This window comes from Eremomyces bilateralis (genome assembly GCF_010015585.1).
Source record: "Eremomyces bilateralis CBS 781.70 unplaced genomic scaffold P152scaffold_8, whole genome shotgun sequence".
NCBI classification, from domain to species: Eukaryota; Fungi; Ascomycota; class Dothideomycetes; order Eremomycetales; family Eremomycetaceae; genus Eremomyces; species Eremomyces bilateralis.
The window spans coordinates 780,113-797,512 of NW_022985074.1; the positions used below are offsets into that span (position 1 = coordinate 780,113).

A 17,400-nucleotide genomic window follows, 5' to 3' on the forward strand; every position below is an offset into this window, starting at 1 on the left:
CATGAACTGAAGGTAAAACTGGGAAGCGAAGTGAAAGGACGAGATGCTATGTCAGATGCATCATGGCTTCACTTGAGGGATGAGGTGGCTGGGAGGGTTGGTCAATTCCGGTTGGAGGTCGGTGCTTGTGATGTTTACTGGCCATGTGTGGCTGGGCTGTGGCGCACCATGTCCATCCTGTCACGTGTAAACAAACAAAATAGTATCACGTGCAATCCCTCTGTCCATGTCACGTGCATATGACTCTCCAGTACGTTCCTGCATCACGTCGGGATTTGTCCTTTGTGAAATTGTGAGTGCAATATCTCGGGTTGATCCACATATTGAGGTTCTTTATACGTATCCTCAGACTGCCCAAGCTCTTTAAACCTCAATTGGTCCATCTCGCTGGACAAGTTTGCAGATTGTAAAAGGATCCTTCCCATTCTTGGGTGGAGAGTTATACCTCAGCAACCGTTCAGCTCTCCACCATGGATTCGGAACCGGACTCTCCCACCGACCATCTCTTCGACAGTCCTCCTCCCCACCCCCCCTCTTCCAAAACCTCGAAACCGTCCCCCGCAACCGATCCCAGTCCCACAAACCCTCAACCACGGTCCGCATCTACACGCTACTCCGACGCCGAAGCGCGGGACGCCTCCCTCAAAACCGAGCTGCAGTCCCTCCGCCGTGTCAACGCCACCCTCGACGCGCTCATCGCCTCCTTACGCACCGCCAAAGGCAACATGTCGACCCTGTCCGGCACCCTCGCCTCCAGCACCACGTTGCTGGACTCGTATTCCCGCATCCTCAGCCTGACGGAGCACCATAACCGATTGATCCTGGATCCGCGATGGGACGGCGCGAGCGGGGACGTCGCAGAGATGGAGCGGGAGGAGGAGGCGAAGCTCGAGCGGGAGCGGGAGCGGTCGAGGATAGAGCAGCGGAGGAGGGAGGAGGAGGAACGGAGGAGGGAGGAGGCAGAGCAGAGAAGGTTAGTTGGGGCGAGTAGTAGAGGGAGGGGTGCAAGTGGAATCGGGCGAGGTGGAATATCAAGCGGAATCGGGAGAGGGGTACGCGGAAGGGGGAGGGCGGCATAGAAGAGGCATCGCAGAGTTGGCAACCTCTACGCGTTGTCATGGCGGATGGCGTTTATATTTTGGAGAGCAGTGCATGATACCCAACCCTTTGAGCCTTTGCAGAATCGAACGGACCTGGAATGGGAGCGTCCAGTCCGAAATTACATGGAACGGAATAGTCGTCAAATTCACGTCGATGGAACAATGGCGTGCACGATAAAATATGTCATTTTTAATGACAATGACGCACTGAATCTCCCAAAGGAAGAATATCCACCGTGACCCCTAACGATGGCTTAACGACCATGCATACGCCCATACGTATTGCGGTCGACACTAAACCATGTGATGCGCAGGCATGTAGCGACCAGCTGATCAAACCCTGCCTGAAAACCCCTTCCACGAACCCATCGGGGAACCCGTACGGATCCCATCTACGTTACATCCCTTGCGATCCATCTCCTCCGCTCGGCGATCGGCCTAATCCCCCAATGCGACTATCGAATCCAAATGACCCCGTGCCAACATTCCTCTGCAGGCCAAGTCCCGCGCCCGGTGCCATGCCCGGCGCGAGGGGCGCTCCGAACGAGTGATTCGGTCCTGCTCCGAGTCCCGGTGCAGCTCCGAGTCCCGCTAAGGGGGAACCCACGCCGAGTCCAGGGAGCGGGCTCGTTGAATCCGGTTCCCACTTGACGAACGTCCGCTGATCCTCGCCGGGTCCGATCCAGGCGATGCTGGCCGCGTCGTCCTCGGTCCGGAGCTGGAACGTTCCGCCACCGTTGTTCGAATCGCCTTCGGTTTCAAAGATCTGCATAAGTTCCTTATGTGTGACCTGGCCAATCTCGGGAGGTTGTGAGCTTTGGACGGCGGCGTACACATCTCGGACTTCGTGGTAGCCATCAATCTTCTTGGCAGCCGCGGAACCAGGACTCTCGGCCACGCCCGGAGCCGTGGATCGTCGGGGTGCTGCAGCGGACAGTGTTCGACACGCTTGGCAGGCAAGAAGGCGGATGGTGACAGGTCGAGAGCTACGATGGTGAGATGGGGCTGGCCAAGGGTTGCCGGGACTCGCTCCCCAAGCACTCGAGCCCGTCAATCCGGACATGAGCCCTGCAGAGCCGAAGGAATTGGCAAGCGGGGGCGTGCTCCAGACCGTCGATCCGGGGATTTGAGCCCCTGGTGGCGATGGCTCACGACCGAACATCGTTGGCATCTGGTACATGCCGGGTCGGCTGTCTTGACGGCCAATGGGAGGAATACTCGGACGCCGACCACTTGACGGGCCCGGATATGGATCATCTACATCATCGAGCAATGCAGAGCTACCGAGGTGCCGAGACAAATCATCAATCGGATCAGTCGAAAGAGACTTATGTTCGTGCTCGTGCGGCTTCACACTGGACGGTCTCTGGATAGGAGCGGGTCGTGAAATTGGTTGCGCCAAAGACTGTGAAGCCCCTGGTGGACCATCATACGAACCCGACGGCTGGCGAGAATGAGGCTGAGGGATGTCCTTCCCTATGCCGGGGGGTCCGAATGCGTTGAAATTTACAGGCCCAGACATGGGAGGAAGTGGACTGGGAAATCCGGGCGGAGGCTCAAATGCACGAGAACCGGGCATCGGTGGCTGCATAGGATGGTGCAACCCCGGAGGTCCTTGGCCAGGCATCCCATAAGGAGGCATCGGGCGAAACTGAGGTCCCATCGGGAGTTGATGGGTGGTGAAAGGTGATACGTTCGGACCCCCGTGCGGGATTGGGCTGATTCCCTGCCCTGGAGACAGTTGAGGTTGACCGGTAGGGCCAAACGTCGTAGGAATTCCAAACCCAGATGCTGCCTGAGATACAGGAAGACCCGGAGGGGAAGCCAGTGTTCGAGGTGGGGAAGAAGGGTGAGAACTCGAGAGCGGGACCTGTTGTTGACTGGGCCTTTGGAGAATAGACCTTGGTGTTGGAACCGGATGAGATGCAGCTGCATTATTCGGAGATGCCGACTTCGACGTGGCTGACGAGATATTCGGTGTTTTAGGCGGAGTTACATGACTACCCGGCTGTGAGCCTTGCCTTGCTCGCAGACCAGGCGTAGGAACCTTCCCCATGACTGGAGTTGCGACCGGAACGGCGGGGGAAGCATAACCGGAGGGCTGTTTGTGAAGGCCCGGTGGTATTGCGACGGCAGGTTGAGTAGGTCTTTTGGATGCTTGGGCCTGCAGGTTAGCTTGCGATAGTTGCGATGCTTGGTTCGCGCCCTTCCGGTTGTGGACCGTCTGGGCTTGAGCCTGCGCCGCAGCCTCCAATCGTAAAGGGGCCTCCTTCGCTTGACGTTCGAACTCCGCTTGGTGCAAGGCATCCCGTTGTTTGCGTCCCTTCTCCTCCTGGAGCTTCCTCTCCCGGGCCTCCTTTTCACGGGCTTCACGCTCGTCGCGTTCCCTTTTCTTGGCATCGTCTTTGGCCTTTTTCTCCAGGGCCTTGGCTTCCGCTTGCTTTCGTTGTGCTTCCAGCTGCCGCTCTTTCTCCTCTTGTTGTCGCCGAAGCCGCTCCGCCTCTTTCTTTAGTCTCTCCTCCTCTTGGGCTTTCTTCTCCGCTTCCTTCTTCCTCTTCTGTTCTTCCCGCTTCTTTCGTTGCTCTTCGGCTTTCTGGGCTTCGGCGGCCTTGGCTGCGGCTTCTTCCGCTGCTTTCTCGGCCTCGCGTCGAGCCTTCTCTTCAGCCTTGGCCTGCTTCTGCTGGAGCTTCTTGTCTTTGCGCTTTTGGGCGTCGCGAGCTTTCTTGGCGTCCCGCTCCGCACCCATACGCTCCTCCTCCTGGATCTCCTCGAGGAGTTTCTGCTGTCGCTCCTGGGCCACTTTCTCGCGGTACGCGGTGAGGACTCGCTGCTCAAACATCCGGGCGGCGAAGATCTGGAACATGCGGCGGCCTTCTTCCATACGCTGCTCTTCGGTCATGGCATCCTAATTCCCGGTCAGAACCCTCTTCGTTTCAATGGGGGCGTTCACAAACCATCTCCTCATCCTCCTCGTACTCCTCGTCTTCGCTGTACTCCTCTTCTTCTTCCTCGTCGTACTCTTCGTCGTCGGGAGGATAAGCGTGAGTATGGGCCCCATGAGAATGCATCATGTTCGCGGCAGCATGGATTGCCTCCTCTTCGCGTTGCATCCGTCGTTCGGCGAGCTGCTCCATCATTTCGATGAATTTCTTGCCATCGTTTTTCAGCAAATCGTCGGCAACGGTCAGTATGCCCCCTGCTGCAAATCGGATTAACTCTCCGCCCGACATTGTGTTGGGAGTCCACTATACCTTTCACGGTCAAGCTGTTCCCAAAGTTCAGGAAGTCGGCGGCGGGACCACGAGGTATCTCTTCGGAGACATCGTCACTATACTCGTCGTAATCTTCGTCGCTGTACTCCTCCTCTTCCAGATCATCTTCTTCCTCGTCCTCCTCGTCCTCCTCGTCCTCCTCATCAAGCTCGTCGTCGACGAGATCGACCTGCGAGGCACCGGGGGTTGCATGGTCGATCAGACGATGCATGCGATCGGGCGGCAACCTGGCATGTTGTTGGCCATTCTGTCTCACCTGAGGGGGTGCGGGCAGGCCGTTGCTTGGGATGTGCTGGTGATGTGCGTACTGTTCAAGCTCATCATAATATGCGTCATATAGCACTTCCAGCTCCTCCTCGATGGCGACGCGCTTTCGACCACAAACCGTGCAGCTGCAGGAATGCTTCTGCTGCTCCTTCATCTTCCGCATGACCGCGTCTTTCTCGATCTTAACCAGTGACTTCCGCTCGTCCTCGCCGAGAGAGAGCCAAAACTCCTTGATTCGCTCCCGCTCTTCTTGCGTGGACGTGTTCCAGATGCGGTCCTTGGTTTTAGCGTGTTTGGGTCGAAGAGCATCGGACGAGGAAGGGCCAGATAGAGTCGAGACAATCCCATGGGTATGAGGCCCATCAACGGCAGAGGCTCCGGATTTCGACTTTTTCTTCTTCTTAGATTTCTTCTTCGCCCCATTCGTCGCCTCGCCCGTGTGACCGTTCGGTAGAGCGGACGGGAACCGGGGGTCCCTTGGCAGGTCGGCGTCGCTGTAGTAAACGTCATCCGGCCCCCCAGGTTGTCCTTGATAATCCAGGTCGGCGTCATCGAATTCCTCTGCACCATGATCCGTATCTGGCATCGGAGGAGACCGTAAGTGCGCTCCCTGTGACACATGGGCGGCGTTCGGCAAACCACCGGTCGGCCGACCTTGCTCGGCCGCTTGTTTGGCGGCCTGCTTCGCTCGACGCTTCTGTTTCTTCCGGTTGACGATAGGGGGGATGGACGAGGCAGAGCCAGCGACGGCTCCATTGTTTACTGAGTTTCCCGGCATCGGGTCCCAAGATGAGGTCGTCTTGGGAGGTTTGCGGGGTGGGTGGATGGAGAGCTGCGATAGCAGAGGTCGCGGAAGTGGTCAGCCCTTCTTCCAAAGCCACTGGTGACCTGGTCAATAAGCTCGAAAGTCATCCAACGGCGAGTGTGAGTGGCGCGTGGCGGTCTAGCGGAGTCGGTAGCGATATGATGTCGAGGATAACTAGCCCTTTTCCCAGAAGTGAGTCGATTGTCAGGGCTCTCAGGACCGAAGCAGACGCGTGGACAGCTCCAGAGCGGTGGAAGAGCGGATGGAATCGACGGAGACTTCAGCAAGGCAATGCTCGAGGAATCGGATACGGGGAAGTAAAGTGGTGGATGTTTAAACTCTACAGGAGAGAAACGTGAATTGCCCGCAGAGACCAGAGAGCGTTGGTTATGCAGGTTCGGTCTTGGCGAAAACCGGCAGGGCAGCGGCGGTGCAAGCAATGGGTGGTTCCTGCCCTGCACTGTTGGATTTAAGGCGTCAAGGCATCACTCTATCAGACACCACTCTATCAGAAATTCGGAATTCAGACATCACTCTGCACTCACGTGATCTGGCACTACCATCCTTGCACAGCCACACTTCTCACTCACCAGGCCACCACAGCCGCAGCTCAACCCCGACTCCCCGAGTCCCCGACAGTGAGACACAACAGTGAGACCACCACCACCGCTGCCACCACCACTGACTAGACGCCATTCTAAACTTCCTTCTCCCTCCATCTCAACCTCACCCACCGAACGCTTTTCCCACTCCGCTTCCTTTCCCTATTCCTTCCCCTTCGTGCTGGCGACGGAGCGATCAATCTCTGCTGGTCCCAGGATCCCGCCTCAGCAATTGCCATTGTCTCTCACAGCTTACAGCCTGTCGACCAGGGCTTGGAACCGTTGATCATCGAGACAACATCCCGATTCCCCACCCTACCCAATCTTCCCCGACTCCGACCACGATCGCGATCCGAAGACGACTCGACGACCGAACTCCTGGACGCTTTCACGACGACGTGACAGGCTGTCCATTCTCCCCGTGCGGAAACCCGTGCAGCTAGGCATCGATCATCGGTTCGAGTCCTCAACGTCAGCTAAGGCGGAACCCTCGGAATACACATCCTCAACCGGCGATATGGCACAGAATGGGGAAACGGTGATGAGGAGGTAAGTTTGCAGAAGGTCATAATCTCCTTCAAACTTCAATCACGCCGAACATATCCACCGCATCCCAATATCCAACCCTTTCTTCCCTGTGGCGCTGTTGTGTCACTTCCAGTGCAGGAGTTCGAATGTCGCACGTATCAGGATGCCTACTACCAGTCCCTCCTTTCTTCCCCCATCCCTCTCTCCCAGCCTTGGGAAGTGTAAACTACCTTCTTTTCTCCTCTTTCGATTTTCTCGCGGTCGCCAAACCGGTTTTAGGATGATGTCGCCAAAAATAGTATACCGATTGGAACCCCTGCCGCGCTATTCCGTCACTTTGTCGATTCGGTGTCTTGCTTCCAAATAGACTTGACACAAGTTCTCAGGACTATTACCGATGCCCACTTACTAACCCGACTGCTTGTTCAGGAAACTAGTCATCATTGGAGACGGAGCCTGTGGGAAGACAAGTTTACTCAGTGTGTTCACATTAGGTTATTTTCCACCGGTATGGCGAGATACCTCATATTCATATGGATCGACTGGCTAACAATAGTCGGTAGAGATATGTATGTAGACTCAATAGCCTAGCCGCATGCAGCAGTCCATACTCATCCGCGACCAGGTTCCCACCGTCTTCGAAAACTACGTTACAGACTGCCGTGTCGATGGAAAATCAGTGCAGCTCGCTCTCTGGGATACCGCCGGGCAAGAAGACTACGAGCGACTCCGACCGTTAGCATACTCCAAAGCCCATGTCCTCCTCATTGGCTTCAGCGTTGACTCTCCCGACTCACTCGAGAACGTCAAGGCGAAATGGGCTGAAGAGGCCCGAGAACGATGCCCGGGAGTCCCGATTATACTGGTTGGTCTGAAGAAAGATCTAAGAGACGACCCGCTCGCGCAGGAAGATATGCGCAAGAAGAGCCTACGGTTTGTGACGGCGAAAGACGGAAGCGAAATGAAAGACCTCATCGGCGCCCGGAAATATCTGGAGTGCAGCAGCTTGACTGGAGATGGCGTGGACGATGTGTTCGAGGCCGCGACACGAGCCGCCTTGATTGCTGGGGACGAAGGGAAGGGCCGGCCCGGGTGCTGCGTCATTCTGTGAACACTGAATCCAGCCACCGGGCCATACGATGCAAACGACGAGCAACTCCGTCCGCTAAGTATCACTTCGACTCTCACGGTTCCGGCGTTTCTCGTCCCATTCCCTTTGTTCGTCTTTGCATTCAATCGGCGTTCATGCGACATTGCGGGCGTCCTTTGGAGTTTGGATCGGCCGAAACGACTTCCTGATGAGCTGCTCTTGACCTCCACCACGATTCAGGGGTTCGTGCTAGGCGATGGTTTAGTGGGGGTGGAAAAGGAATTGGGATTTGGAAATCTCGAAAGACTGATTTGTCACAGCGGGCAGGCCCATAGTTCGATGCTTCGCCATCGACCTTTCTCCAATGGTGCTCCTAATGTTCCTCTTCTGTTTCGTCCAGCGGAAAACTAATGATGTCGGGGAAGGTAGCGGGGTCGGAGCCTTCGAAAAGCACATGTATCTATTATACAGTTGTGAATACATGGTGGTATCTTTTGAAATGTATGCATGCAAGTTGACCACATGATACTTCCATAGCCATACGTACAGTTAATCGCAGCCGCTGCAATGGATCCTTTCAGCAAGAATCCCATCCACCAGAGTCTCGGATGTAAAAGGGTTTGGCATCCTTATGACCATATCGGCGAAGATAGTGAGAGGAAATATATCTCTTCGAAATCGGTCCCAAACTTTCCTAAGGTCGTTTCCACCCAATATTCCACCCATCACGGCTCGGATAATCAGTAAGCGGCCTCGCATACTCAATCGGGAACCCTTTCCACACATCCTGCTTCTTCATCGCCTTCCGATACAACCTCCCCACCTCCTTTCCTGTCGGCCTCGCCCGGACCTGTTCGCGCGTCTCCGCCTCGCCGCCCTCATCCTCAATCACCCCCGGCGTCGCGTCCGACAACGGCGCGCGGTTGCCCAGCTCGTCCATGTGTCGTAGTTCTTCGCATGCGTCGCGCATGCTGTGGTAAAGCCGTTGCAGTTCGCGTTCCCGAGCTTCGCGCTGCTGGCGGCGGTAGAGTTGCCAGGCGCGGTGGATGGTCCAGTGTCTGAGGTAACGGGAACGGCCGAAGCGGAGAGGTCGGGGGGTTTGGGGGTGCATGAGATGGTAGCGGAGCTCGGCTGTAAGCGATGTCAGTGACCGGAGCGCTACGAAGGGACGGATGGGGGGAAACTTACTAATCCGCTTATCCTTTTTGGGCCTCTCTTTCTTGCGAGCGAGGAGGGTGGCGGATGTCGAGAATGGAGAGACTTGAGGCTGAAAGGGCATTATTTGATAGCGAGCGCAATACATTGACTGTGGAATCCATTGTCGTGGATGAGGAGTTGATCTCGATATGGCCTGTAATGAGCCAAACCATTGGCGAAGGAGGGAAGGCGTTGACATCTTGAACATCCCGTCCTGGCCTGACAGGAACAGATAGTCTGCAAAATGTTCGAGTCCTGATATGTGATATTACTCGATCAATGTGCTTCGAAAAACGCAAAGGTCACAATTCCAAGTGAAGTCCGAATGGAAAGTTCATATGGGGAGCTCCTTAACCAGTTCGAGGCGCATTCTCTCCCTCCAATCAGAGCGGATATTCAGCCAACCAATGGGAGCTGTATAAACATCTGGAACCAAATATATGAGTCACGTGATGGCACGTGATCTCCGCCGGCCGTGTTTCTCCTCTGCTGCACTTCCCCCGTATCTTAGAGTACTGAAATGATACCTTGTCTTATGACCCTGTTAATCTCCGGAGTCAGAAGTCCAAAAATAGTCAGGTAGCGGTGATGGATTGGATCGTCGTGTAATTTGCCTCAATCAGATCTATACCTGATCAATACTATTTCTTGCCTCAAGGCTTCGATATATCAGGCGTGTTGTCCGAATAGGTACATCCCAGCGTTTTTGTTTCCAGGCTTGTTTAGGCTCCGCTTCTATGGACTGTTGTGTTGTTTGCATTGCCTGACTGTCAGCGTGTTGAAAGCCACCCTTCTTCAGTACTTCCGCGATCTTTCGCGATCATTCACGATCTTTCACGACCTTTCCTTTACACGGCACTCACATACATCGCTTCCTCTTTTCCAAGTTCCTTGATCAAGTCCTCATCAATCATGTCCGACGTGATTCCCAAGGCGCTGCTCGAGGCTACTGCGAAGCACCCCAAGGGGAAGGACCTCGTGTTTCAATATGGGACAGCTGGTGTAAGTTCCGCCTTTACAGTCCAGGATGCATGACACTGACGTCAACATCTAGTTCCGCCTGAAGGCGTATGCATTGTGCCAAGAGAATATTGGTATCATCTTCATCGCTGACCAGCATGCTGTAGGAACCTCCTTGGCTCTGTGGTCTTCCGAGTCGGGCTTCTGGCTGCTTTGCGCTCCAGGAAGTTCAATGGCCAAACCATTGGCGTCATGATCACTGCGAGTCACAATCCTCCTGAGGACAATGGTGTCAAGCTCGTTGATCCAATGGTATGTTCCTTGAACCTCGTGCTGAATTCGTGTTTAGCATATGGCTGACTATATCGTATAGGGAGATATGCTGGAGGTACAGTCATTATCACCTTACACATTCGCCTTAGATGCTAACAATATTGAAAGGGTACTTGGGAACAATATGCCACTCTACTTGCCAATGCTGGGAATGATGAAGCCCTGGTCGAAGCGTATGAACAGGTGGCGGAGGAGCTGAAGGTGAACCTCAATGCGCCTGCTCGCGTGGTCTTTGCCCGAGACACCAGAGCGTCCGGTTTCACTCTGGCTGCGGCTCTTGTCGATGGGTTGAAGGCGCTCAATGTTGAGTATGTCGACTTCAAGATCCTCACCACTCCCCAACTCCACTATCTAGTCCGCTGCATAAATACGAAGGGGACCCACTTTGAGTATGGTGAGCCAACCGAACAAGGCTATTATCAGAAGATTGCGACTGCCTTCAAGAACGCCATGGCAGACAAGAAGCCCAAGGGTTCTGTCACAGTGGACTGTGCCAATGGCGTCGGAGGCCCCAAGCTTCATGAGATGATCAAGTATCTGCCTCCAGGAATGCTCGATATTCGTGTGGTGAACGACGATGTTCTGAAACCCGAAGCTCTCAATGTACAGGTACGGACGGCATGATCGTTTAAAATAGGTGAACTGTCTGACATCGTATAGTGTGGCGCCGACTTCGTCAAGACGCAGCAACGTCCGCCTCCGTCCTCGAAAGCCGCTCCGCATGAGCGTCACGCCAGCCTTGACGGCGATGCCGACCGTGTCGTGTATTACTTCCTCGATCGCGAGTCCAACTTCCGTCTCCTCGACGGCGATCGGATTGCAACGCTCGCCGCTGGCTTCCTCGGAAACCTCGTCAAGCTGGCCGACCTCTCTGATGAGATTACGCTTGGTGTCGTGCAAACGGCCTACGCCAACGGAGCGAGCACCAAGTACCTCACGGATGTGATGAAGCTCCCGGTAGTGTGCACCAGCACTGGTGTTAAGCACCTGCATCATGCCGCCCAACGCTTCGACATCGGAATCTACTTCGAAGCCAACGGGCACGGTACGGTTCTGTTCTCTCCCGATGCGCTAAAGGCCATCGAAACCCGTCAGCCGAAGTCGCCGCATCACGCCTCCACTCTCAAGATTCTAACTGCCGTCACCAACCTCATCAACCAAGCCGTCGGCGACGCCATCTCGGACATGCTCCTCGCGGAGGTGATCCTAGCACATATGGAATGGAAGCCCGAGAACTGGCTTGCAACTTACACCGACCTTCCGAACCGCCTTGTTCGAGTCGAAGTGCGGGACCGCACCATCTTCAAGGCCACGGATTCCGAACGCAGGCTGGAAAGCCCCAAAGGCGCCCAGGATGAGATCGACAAACTGGCTGGCAAGTTCTGCCTTGGCCGGAGCTTCGCACGAGCTAGTGGCACGGAGGATGCAGTCCGAGTGTACGCGGAGGCTGCCACCCGCGGAGAGTGCGATGAGTTGGCGCGTGGGGTCGTGATGGTGGTGCAGAAATATGGAGCACTCTGAACTATCAGTTCGGTTGGAAGTTATGCATTCCAGCAATGCTGGTTGGGTACGTGCTTTCTAGAAATGCAGTCTTCGGGGTTCGACTGTTGATCTCGGGCGGGAACGCAAGATTTGCAGTTGGCTATTCAGCAGCCGACATAAAGTCGTGATGAGGCGTGTTCATAGCGCAAATGATACCGTTTAACAGTTCCTACTTTGGGCTGTCTATCCTAACATTGACATGACAATATCTTGAAACTGTCTTATTCCTGAACATCAAAACTGGCCCCACACCCACAACTACTCGACGCCCCGGGTATATCCACCACTTTAAACTGGCTCCCAATCAATTCCATGGCGTAATCCACCTTTGCCCCTCCAATGACTTCCAAGCTACTCTCGTCTACCACCACCTTCGCGCCATCTGCGTCATCGCCAAACTCTCGGTCTTCCTCCGGATCGAATTCCTCCTGCGGTGACGTCGCCGAATTTGGCGATGACAGGTCTTCGAGTGTGAATATGTACTGAAAGCCGTGGCAGCCGCCAGGCAGCACGCTGATGCGGAGACGAATGGGTTGGTCGGATGTCTTCGCGATGGCTCGGAGCCGCTGTGAAGGTTGGATCAGAACGGTTCAACGCAGAAAGGAGCCATGTGCTTACCTCTCTAGCCCGTGGCAAGATTGTTATAATGGACTTATCAGGTGCCGATGGAGGAGGTGTCGTTGTATCAGGTTGTGAAGATCCTATGGTCGTCTGAGTTGATCGCATGTAGACAGAGCCTGATGATAACCAGCGGACAGCAGTTTGGCTCCTCAAGGTAAACGATGGTATGCTACTGATGCGTAGGGAACCTTCTTTGCTTCGCATTAAGCATCTCGACGCTCGTGAGGCCAGAGGGTCTGGGGTGGCGCTGGTGAAGGTGAGGGTCCGGGATGAGAAGGCTCTCCGTACGCTGTTGAGCTGACTCGGTTTTACTGCTGATAGTGCCCGCTGTCTACAAGAGACACAGATGTAAGATGAGGTCGCCATGATGTATTGTCGTGTTATGAATTGCGCAGAGAATTGCCCAACTCAGCATTATGAATCATGAATCTTTTGAGGTCATCAATTAATTGCATACATGGTATCTGTCGTCCGTCTAGACCCGGCTAACAGAATGGCTGACCAATCGATGGCAACATGAATCCACTGGACGTTCGCCTTGTATCGGAGGTTATCGGTAAATAATTAAATATCAATGAGTCAACTATTCCCTACAGTATTGAGATGGGCATCCAACTGATAAATTCAAGGCGTGAGGGAGAAGAGATCGAAATCAAAAGGGTAGGACCGTGTTCTACCTGCTGAACTAACATGAAATCGGGAAAATACACGATCGAGGAGGCTCGACAATTAGATGCCGCAGATCCTCTCGGCCACCTCCGTGAGGAGTTCACCATTCCGTCCAAGGGTGACCTCAAACGAAGGAACCTGAAGCATGATGGCGACAAAGAGCCCGGAGACGAAGATCCATCCATTTATCTCTGCGGCAACTCGCTGGGCTTGCAGCCGAAAAGGACCACGGAATACATTGACAGATATCTAAAGACTTGGGGGACGCAGGGCGTGTACGGTCACTTCAAGGAGTTCGACGATGCGTTGACGCCTCCCTGGGTTGATATCGATCTTGCAGCTAGGGGGCGAATGGCGACGGTCGTTGGTGCGAACGAAGAGGAGGTCGCCATAATGGGCACCCTCACAGCGAACCTGCATTTCTTGCTGGCAAGCTTTTACAAACCCACCAAGGAGAAGTACAAAATCATAATCGAGGGGAAGGCCTTCCCCAGTGATCATGTAAGCCACATTTGCACTCTTGCATTACGCTAGAGTCGAGGTTGAGACTCACTGGCTACAGTATGCGGTCCTCTCTCAACTCGCTCATCACTCCTTGCCGGCGGAAGCGCTGATAACCATCGATCCCCCTGACCCAGAGATACATTACCTTCCGCTGGACCACATTTTGTCTACCATCTCCGCCCATGCGTCTGAAACCGCTCTCGTCCTCCTCCCTGGGGTGCATTACTACAGCGGCCAATTCCTCGAGATCCAGAAGATCACCGCTCATGCCCACGGTCTTGGCATCACTATCGGATGGGATCTCGCTCACGCAGTGGGCAATGTGCCTCTTGCGCTGCATGATTGGGACGTAGACTTCGCGACATGGTGCAGCTACAAGTACCTCAACGCCGGCCCTGGCGCGATTTCCGGCCTCTTTGTGCATGGAAAGCACGGTGAGGTGGTGCGGAGCCCCAGCGCCACGGAGAGCGAGACTGAGCAGTTCGAGTACACTCCAAGGTTCTCAGGGTGGTGGGGGAGCGAGAAATCCACGAGATTTCGGATGGAGCCTGTTTTCCGACCTATCCCTGGCGCTGCCGGGTGGCAAGTGAGCAATCCGAGCGTACTGGATACGACGTCGTTGGCTGCCAGTCTGTCGGTGTTTGCCAGGACGAGTATTGCATCCCTCAGGGAAAGGAGTCTACAGTTAACGCAATACCTGGTGGAATTGCTCGACCATGCAGAAGATGGAGACACCGCTCAGGGGTATAGGATTATCACTTCCAGGAATCGCGATGAGCGAGGGGCACAGATCAGCATCAAGCTAGACGAGGGATTATTGGATAAAGTGATGGAGATACTCGAGAAGGAGGCCGTGGTGGTGGATGAGCGGAGACCAGACGTGGTCCGGGTTGCACCAACCCCTTTATATAATACTTTTGAGGATGTTTGGAACTTTGTAAAGATATTCCGGGCGGCCTGTAAGGACGCAATCGCTGCCGCTTAACAAGAGAAGACGACACCGAGCCGCTGTGGTTGGATTTCAACCCGGTCAATCAACTGCGAGATCTTCCACCCTTACGAGCCCGCTACCCATTCCTGCAGCGGCCCACGTGCCGTACTTCAAGTTCGGATTCCAGGATACTCTCGTAACCGCCGTCTCTTCCTCATATATTGTAGAGAAGAGGACGCCATTCGCTTGGTTCAGAAAGCCAACACCTTCCCCTGCCACAATATTCGTCTTCTCCGGTTTGAACCCTTCGATAAACCGACTCATGGGTCGTTTGAGAAGTTCCTCTCGCCATCGCCCATCCATTCCTGGTCCATCGTTAGGGACTGGTAATTCTTGGATGGTAAGCGGGTCGCCTGGACGTCCGACATTTTGACGAGTGAACCCTTTCTTCTTCGGTTTTGAGGCTTTCGACGTTTTTTGCGTAGCGGTTGTCTCACTCGGTTTGCTCTTGCTTTGCTCGTCCTCCAGGACCAGATGGGGAATTTGACTGTCTCCTGCTTGAGAATCTTTGTGTGCATTCCCATTTGTGCCAGCGCCATTCAATCCCCTCTCTCTAACATCTTGTCCCTTCTTATTAGTTTGAAGGCCGTCCCTCCACTCATGCTTGAACCACATCGACTTCCATGCTCCAGTTCCCGCCTTTGGCTCCTGAAGTCGATCGAAGATCGTCGTCCCAATCGCGAAACCGTCCGCGCAACCAGATAGTACGGTCAAGTGTAATGGCGTCGTTGCTAAGTCCAGAGCCGGCGAGCCGAGGCCCACCATTCTGTATTCCTGCTGTACACGTCGTATTGGCACAGCTTTTAGGAAATGGTTCTCATCAGTAAGCACCAGGCTTTGCGAGACATCCTGAAATGCAAAAACGTGGTGTCCGAACCGTGACCGCTGGGAGGTAACCTGGTCCGCAGATGCAAAGGCAGACGATGGACCTTGGCATTTCGACAAATCGGTGAGGATATAGTAGCCTGACATGGATGCGCTGGCGAGGAGGTTCGGCCTGGACGGATGAAGCGATACCACATGCTGAACATATGTTTGGTGAACTGGGTGGTAGAAAAAGGGTCTAACGGATTCGGCAGGGCGGGGAAACGGTGAAGAGATGTAATTCGACAGATCCCAGATAGCGACGTAGCCATTGGCACATCCGACGGCCAAGCACTTGGGCGAGAGCCAGGCAACACAGGTGCAGACGGTGTCTGGCGGTCGAGATTCAAAAACCGCGGACTCCAAACGCACGAACTGTATCGTTTCCTGGTCTTTCGCGATGCAGACTGTGAGGACTCGGACACAGCCATCAGACCATACTCCAGCAAGGAATCCAAGGTCAACTGTGCTGGCGTCGGGGTCTATTTCCAAGTCGCTTCGCTGCATTGGACACCACTTCAACTGTCGAGGCGTCCCCCACTCAAAGCAAAACACACTCTTAAGACGCGGATGTTGAGATGAATTCATAACTCTGCCGTTGTCCCGGCTGGACGATGACGGAACCTGCCAGATCTGGAATGATGAGGAATATGGTGGTTGCGGTGCAAATGCTCTGGCGGGAGAGTCCCCAACGCTGGCCTCGAAAGACTGCTGCGTGTGCTCGTGTGCTGTATGAAAGGCGGACACCAGTATGTATTGATCATTCCCGGAATGATGAGGCACCCATTCTAAGCAGTGTATCCTCGCACCGATATTTAATATCCAGCCATTCCTGGTCATGTTGCTAGGAGACGTGTCGATGGTCGGTCCTCCAGCCCCAGATTCAGAAGCAGTTCCCCAAGCATCGCCCAACGGCATCGATTGGCCATATTGAATGTCGAACAACTTTTGGGATTTGACAGGGCCCATTAGTATAGGGAGAGACTCGTATTTCGCCTTCGGAAGGTACCGTCGCCCATCTATGGCATCGATTGAGATCATCCGTTGCTGCTCCTTGAAGGTCTCTGCACCTCCTCTTTCATAATACCATCGCCAGCCCTCGGTTGCCTCCCGCCGCTGTTGGTCAATCGAGTAGTAGAAGCTCTGATGTAACTCTTGCCGGAGAGGCCATATGAATTGGTTGTGCCATTGATCACGCGCTTTGTTCAAAGCTACTAGGTCCTCGTCGCCAGTGCCCCAAGTAAGAAGGATTTTCAAATGTCTAGAGCCGTTTTTTCGAGGATCGAGTAGCCCCTGGACGTGGAGTTCGTCCTCCTCGTTTGAACCGCCTTTGCCTAGGCGATCGTGCAACCAAAGTCCAGAGCGACCCTTTCTTCTCATTCTTGAAATCTTCGACTCCTCCCTCTTCTCTCCGGACCCAATAGATCCATCGATTGACAGTCCATCCGTCTTCCCTTCGCTTGCGTCAGAAACCGAACCATCCTCTATGCCATCAGAATGATACTCGTCCTCCTCTTCGCTTGCGGCAACTTGCTCCTCTTTCGTCACATCGTAAGGTTCATCTTCTTCGGTGATCTCGGCTACGTCTTCTTCAATCGCGTCGTTCTCGGATTCCGACGAGAATATGTCGAGGCCGTGGAATACATCATTGCTGTACTTGACGTTGGATCGACTGGCCCTGACAGATTTTCGAACAGGCATTTTGCAAGCCACACAAATGATTTGAGTTAGTAAACAGTGACCGTTAGATTGTCGGATCTATGCGCGGACTGGTAGCGTGGCTGATCGAATGGAAGTGGTTCTGCACTTGATCGCAAAGACAGGACACGAAATCAAATCAAGAGATAAGTAATTGAAATCTGCGCAAGGAAGGCGTGAACGATATGAGTGGCATTCCTTTTGCATGTCTTGGAGCATTTCACACATCAGTTGCGTTATTGGCCATCAATCTCAACTACGTTCCGTCTCTCGAGGCATTATTGCCAAAGACTTGATCGTTGGATAACGCGCAGATCCAGCATATGTGTACGTATCAACGCCCAGGACTCCAGGTAC

General features: G+C 54.2%; 8 protein-coding genes across 8 annotated transcripts; 4 read left to right on the plus strand and 4 right to left on the minus strand.

Moving 5' to 3' along the window:
* Window positions 1-300: 300 nt before the first annotated feature.
* Window positions 301-1,079, plus strand: P152DRAFT_514023 (uncharacterized protein; the record flags this gene model as incomplete). Its single annotated transcript, XM_033682836.1, has 1 exon — window positions 301-1,079. The coding sequence occupies exon 1, from the start codon at window positions 471-473 to the stop codon at window positions 1,077-1,079; it is 609 nt and encodes a 202-aa protein (XP_033534658.1). The 5' UTR covers window positions 301-470.
* A 188-nt stretch (window positions 1,080-1,267) lies between these two features.
* On the minus strand, window positions 1,268-5,793 carry P152DRAFT_458194 (uncharacterized protein). The gene is made up of 3 exons (XM_033679402.1): window positions 4,352-5,793; window positions 4,055-4,299; window positions 1,268-4,005 (listed from the first exon to the last, which is right to left on the minus strand). Exons 1-3 carry the CDS (start codon window positions 5,415-5,417, stop codon window positions 1,498-1,500), a joined length of 3,819 nt encoding a protein of 1,272 aa, XP_033534659.1. The 5' UTR covers window positions 5,418-5,793; the 3' UTR covers window positions 1,268-1,497.
* Window positions 5,794-6,477: 684 nt separating this feature from the next.
* Window positions 6,478-7,685, plus strand: P152DRAFT_514025 (GTP-binding protein RHO-1 protein-like protein; the record flags this gene model as incomplete). The annotated part of the gene is made up of 4 exons (XM_033682837.1): window positions 6,478-6,595; window positions 7,004-7,082; window positions 7,138-7,143; window positions 7,200-7,685. The coding sequence occupies exons 1-4, from the start codon at window positions 6,564-6,566 to the stop codon at window positions 7,683-7,685; spliced, it is 603 nt and encodes a 200-aa protein (XP_033534660.1). The 5' UTR covers window positions 6,478-6,563.
* Window positions 7,686-8,358: 673 nt separating this feature from the next.
* On the minus strand, window positions 8,359-8,943 carry P152DRAFT_473552 (uncharacterized protein; the record flags this gene model as incomplete). Its single annotated transcript, XM_033681247.1, has 2 exons — window positions 8,359-8,795; window positions 8,853-8,943. 2 exons carry the CDS (start codon window positions 8,941-8,943, stop codon window positions 8,359-8,361), a joined length of 528 nt encoding a protein of 175 aa, XP_033534661.1.
* Window positions 8,944-9,412: 469 nt separating this feature from the next.
* P152DRAFT_435423 (Phosphoacetylglucosamine mutase) lies at window positions 9,413-11,675 on the plus strand (the record flags this gene model as incomplete). The annotated part of the gene is made up of 7 exons (XM_033677528.1): window positions 9,413-9,551; window positions 9,647-9,863; window positions 9,916-9,929; window positions 9,989-10,133; window positions 10,195-10,209; window positions 10,263-10,763; window positions 10,815-11,675. Exons 2-7 carry the CDS (start codon window positions 9,774-9,776, stop codon window positions 11,673-11,675), a joined length of 1,626 nt encoding a protein of 541 aa, XP_033534662.1. The 5' UTR covers window positions 9,413-9,551; window positions 9,647-9,773.
* A 74-nt stretch (window positions 11,676-11,749) lies between these two features.
* Window positions 11,750-12,790, minus strand: P152DRAFT_514028 (uncharacterized protein). The gene is made up of 2 exons (XM_033682838.1): window positions 12,315-12,790; window positions 11,750-12,262 (listed from the first exon to the last, which is right to left on the minus strand). Exons 1-2 carry the CDS (start codon window positions 12,681-12,683, stop codon window positions 11,918-11,920), a joined length of 714 nt encoding a protein of 237 aa, XP_033534663.1. The 5' UTR covers window positions 12,684-12,790; the 3' UTR covers window positions 11,750-11,917.
* Window positions 12,791-12,860: 70 nt separating this feature from the next.
* Window positions 12,861-14,498, plus strand: P152DRAFT_336212 (kynureninase 1). The gene is made up of 2 exons (XM_033675298.1): window positions 12,861-13,487; window positions 13,549-14,498. Exons 1-2 carry the CDS (start codon window positions 13,008-13,010, stop codon window positions 14,473-14,475), a joined length of 1,407 nt encoding a protein of 468 aa, XP_033534664.1. The 5' UTR covers window positions 12,861-13,007; the 3' UTR covers window positions 14,476-14,498.
* Window positions 14,499-14,520: 22 nt separating this feature from the next.
* P152DRAFT_481906 (uncharacterized protein) lies at window positions 14,521-17,046 on the minus strand (the record flags this gene model as incomplete). Its single annotated transcript, XM_033681854.1, has 1 exon — window positions 14,521-17,046. The coding sequence occupies one exon, from the start codon at window positions 17,044-17,046 to the stop codon at window positions 14,521-14,523; it is 2,526 nt and encodes an 841-aa protein (XP_033534665.1).
* Between the last annotated feature and the right edge of the window lie 354 nt (window positions 17,047-17,400).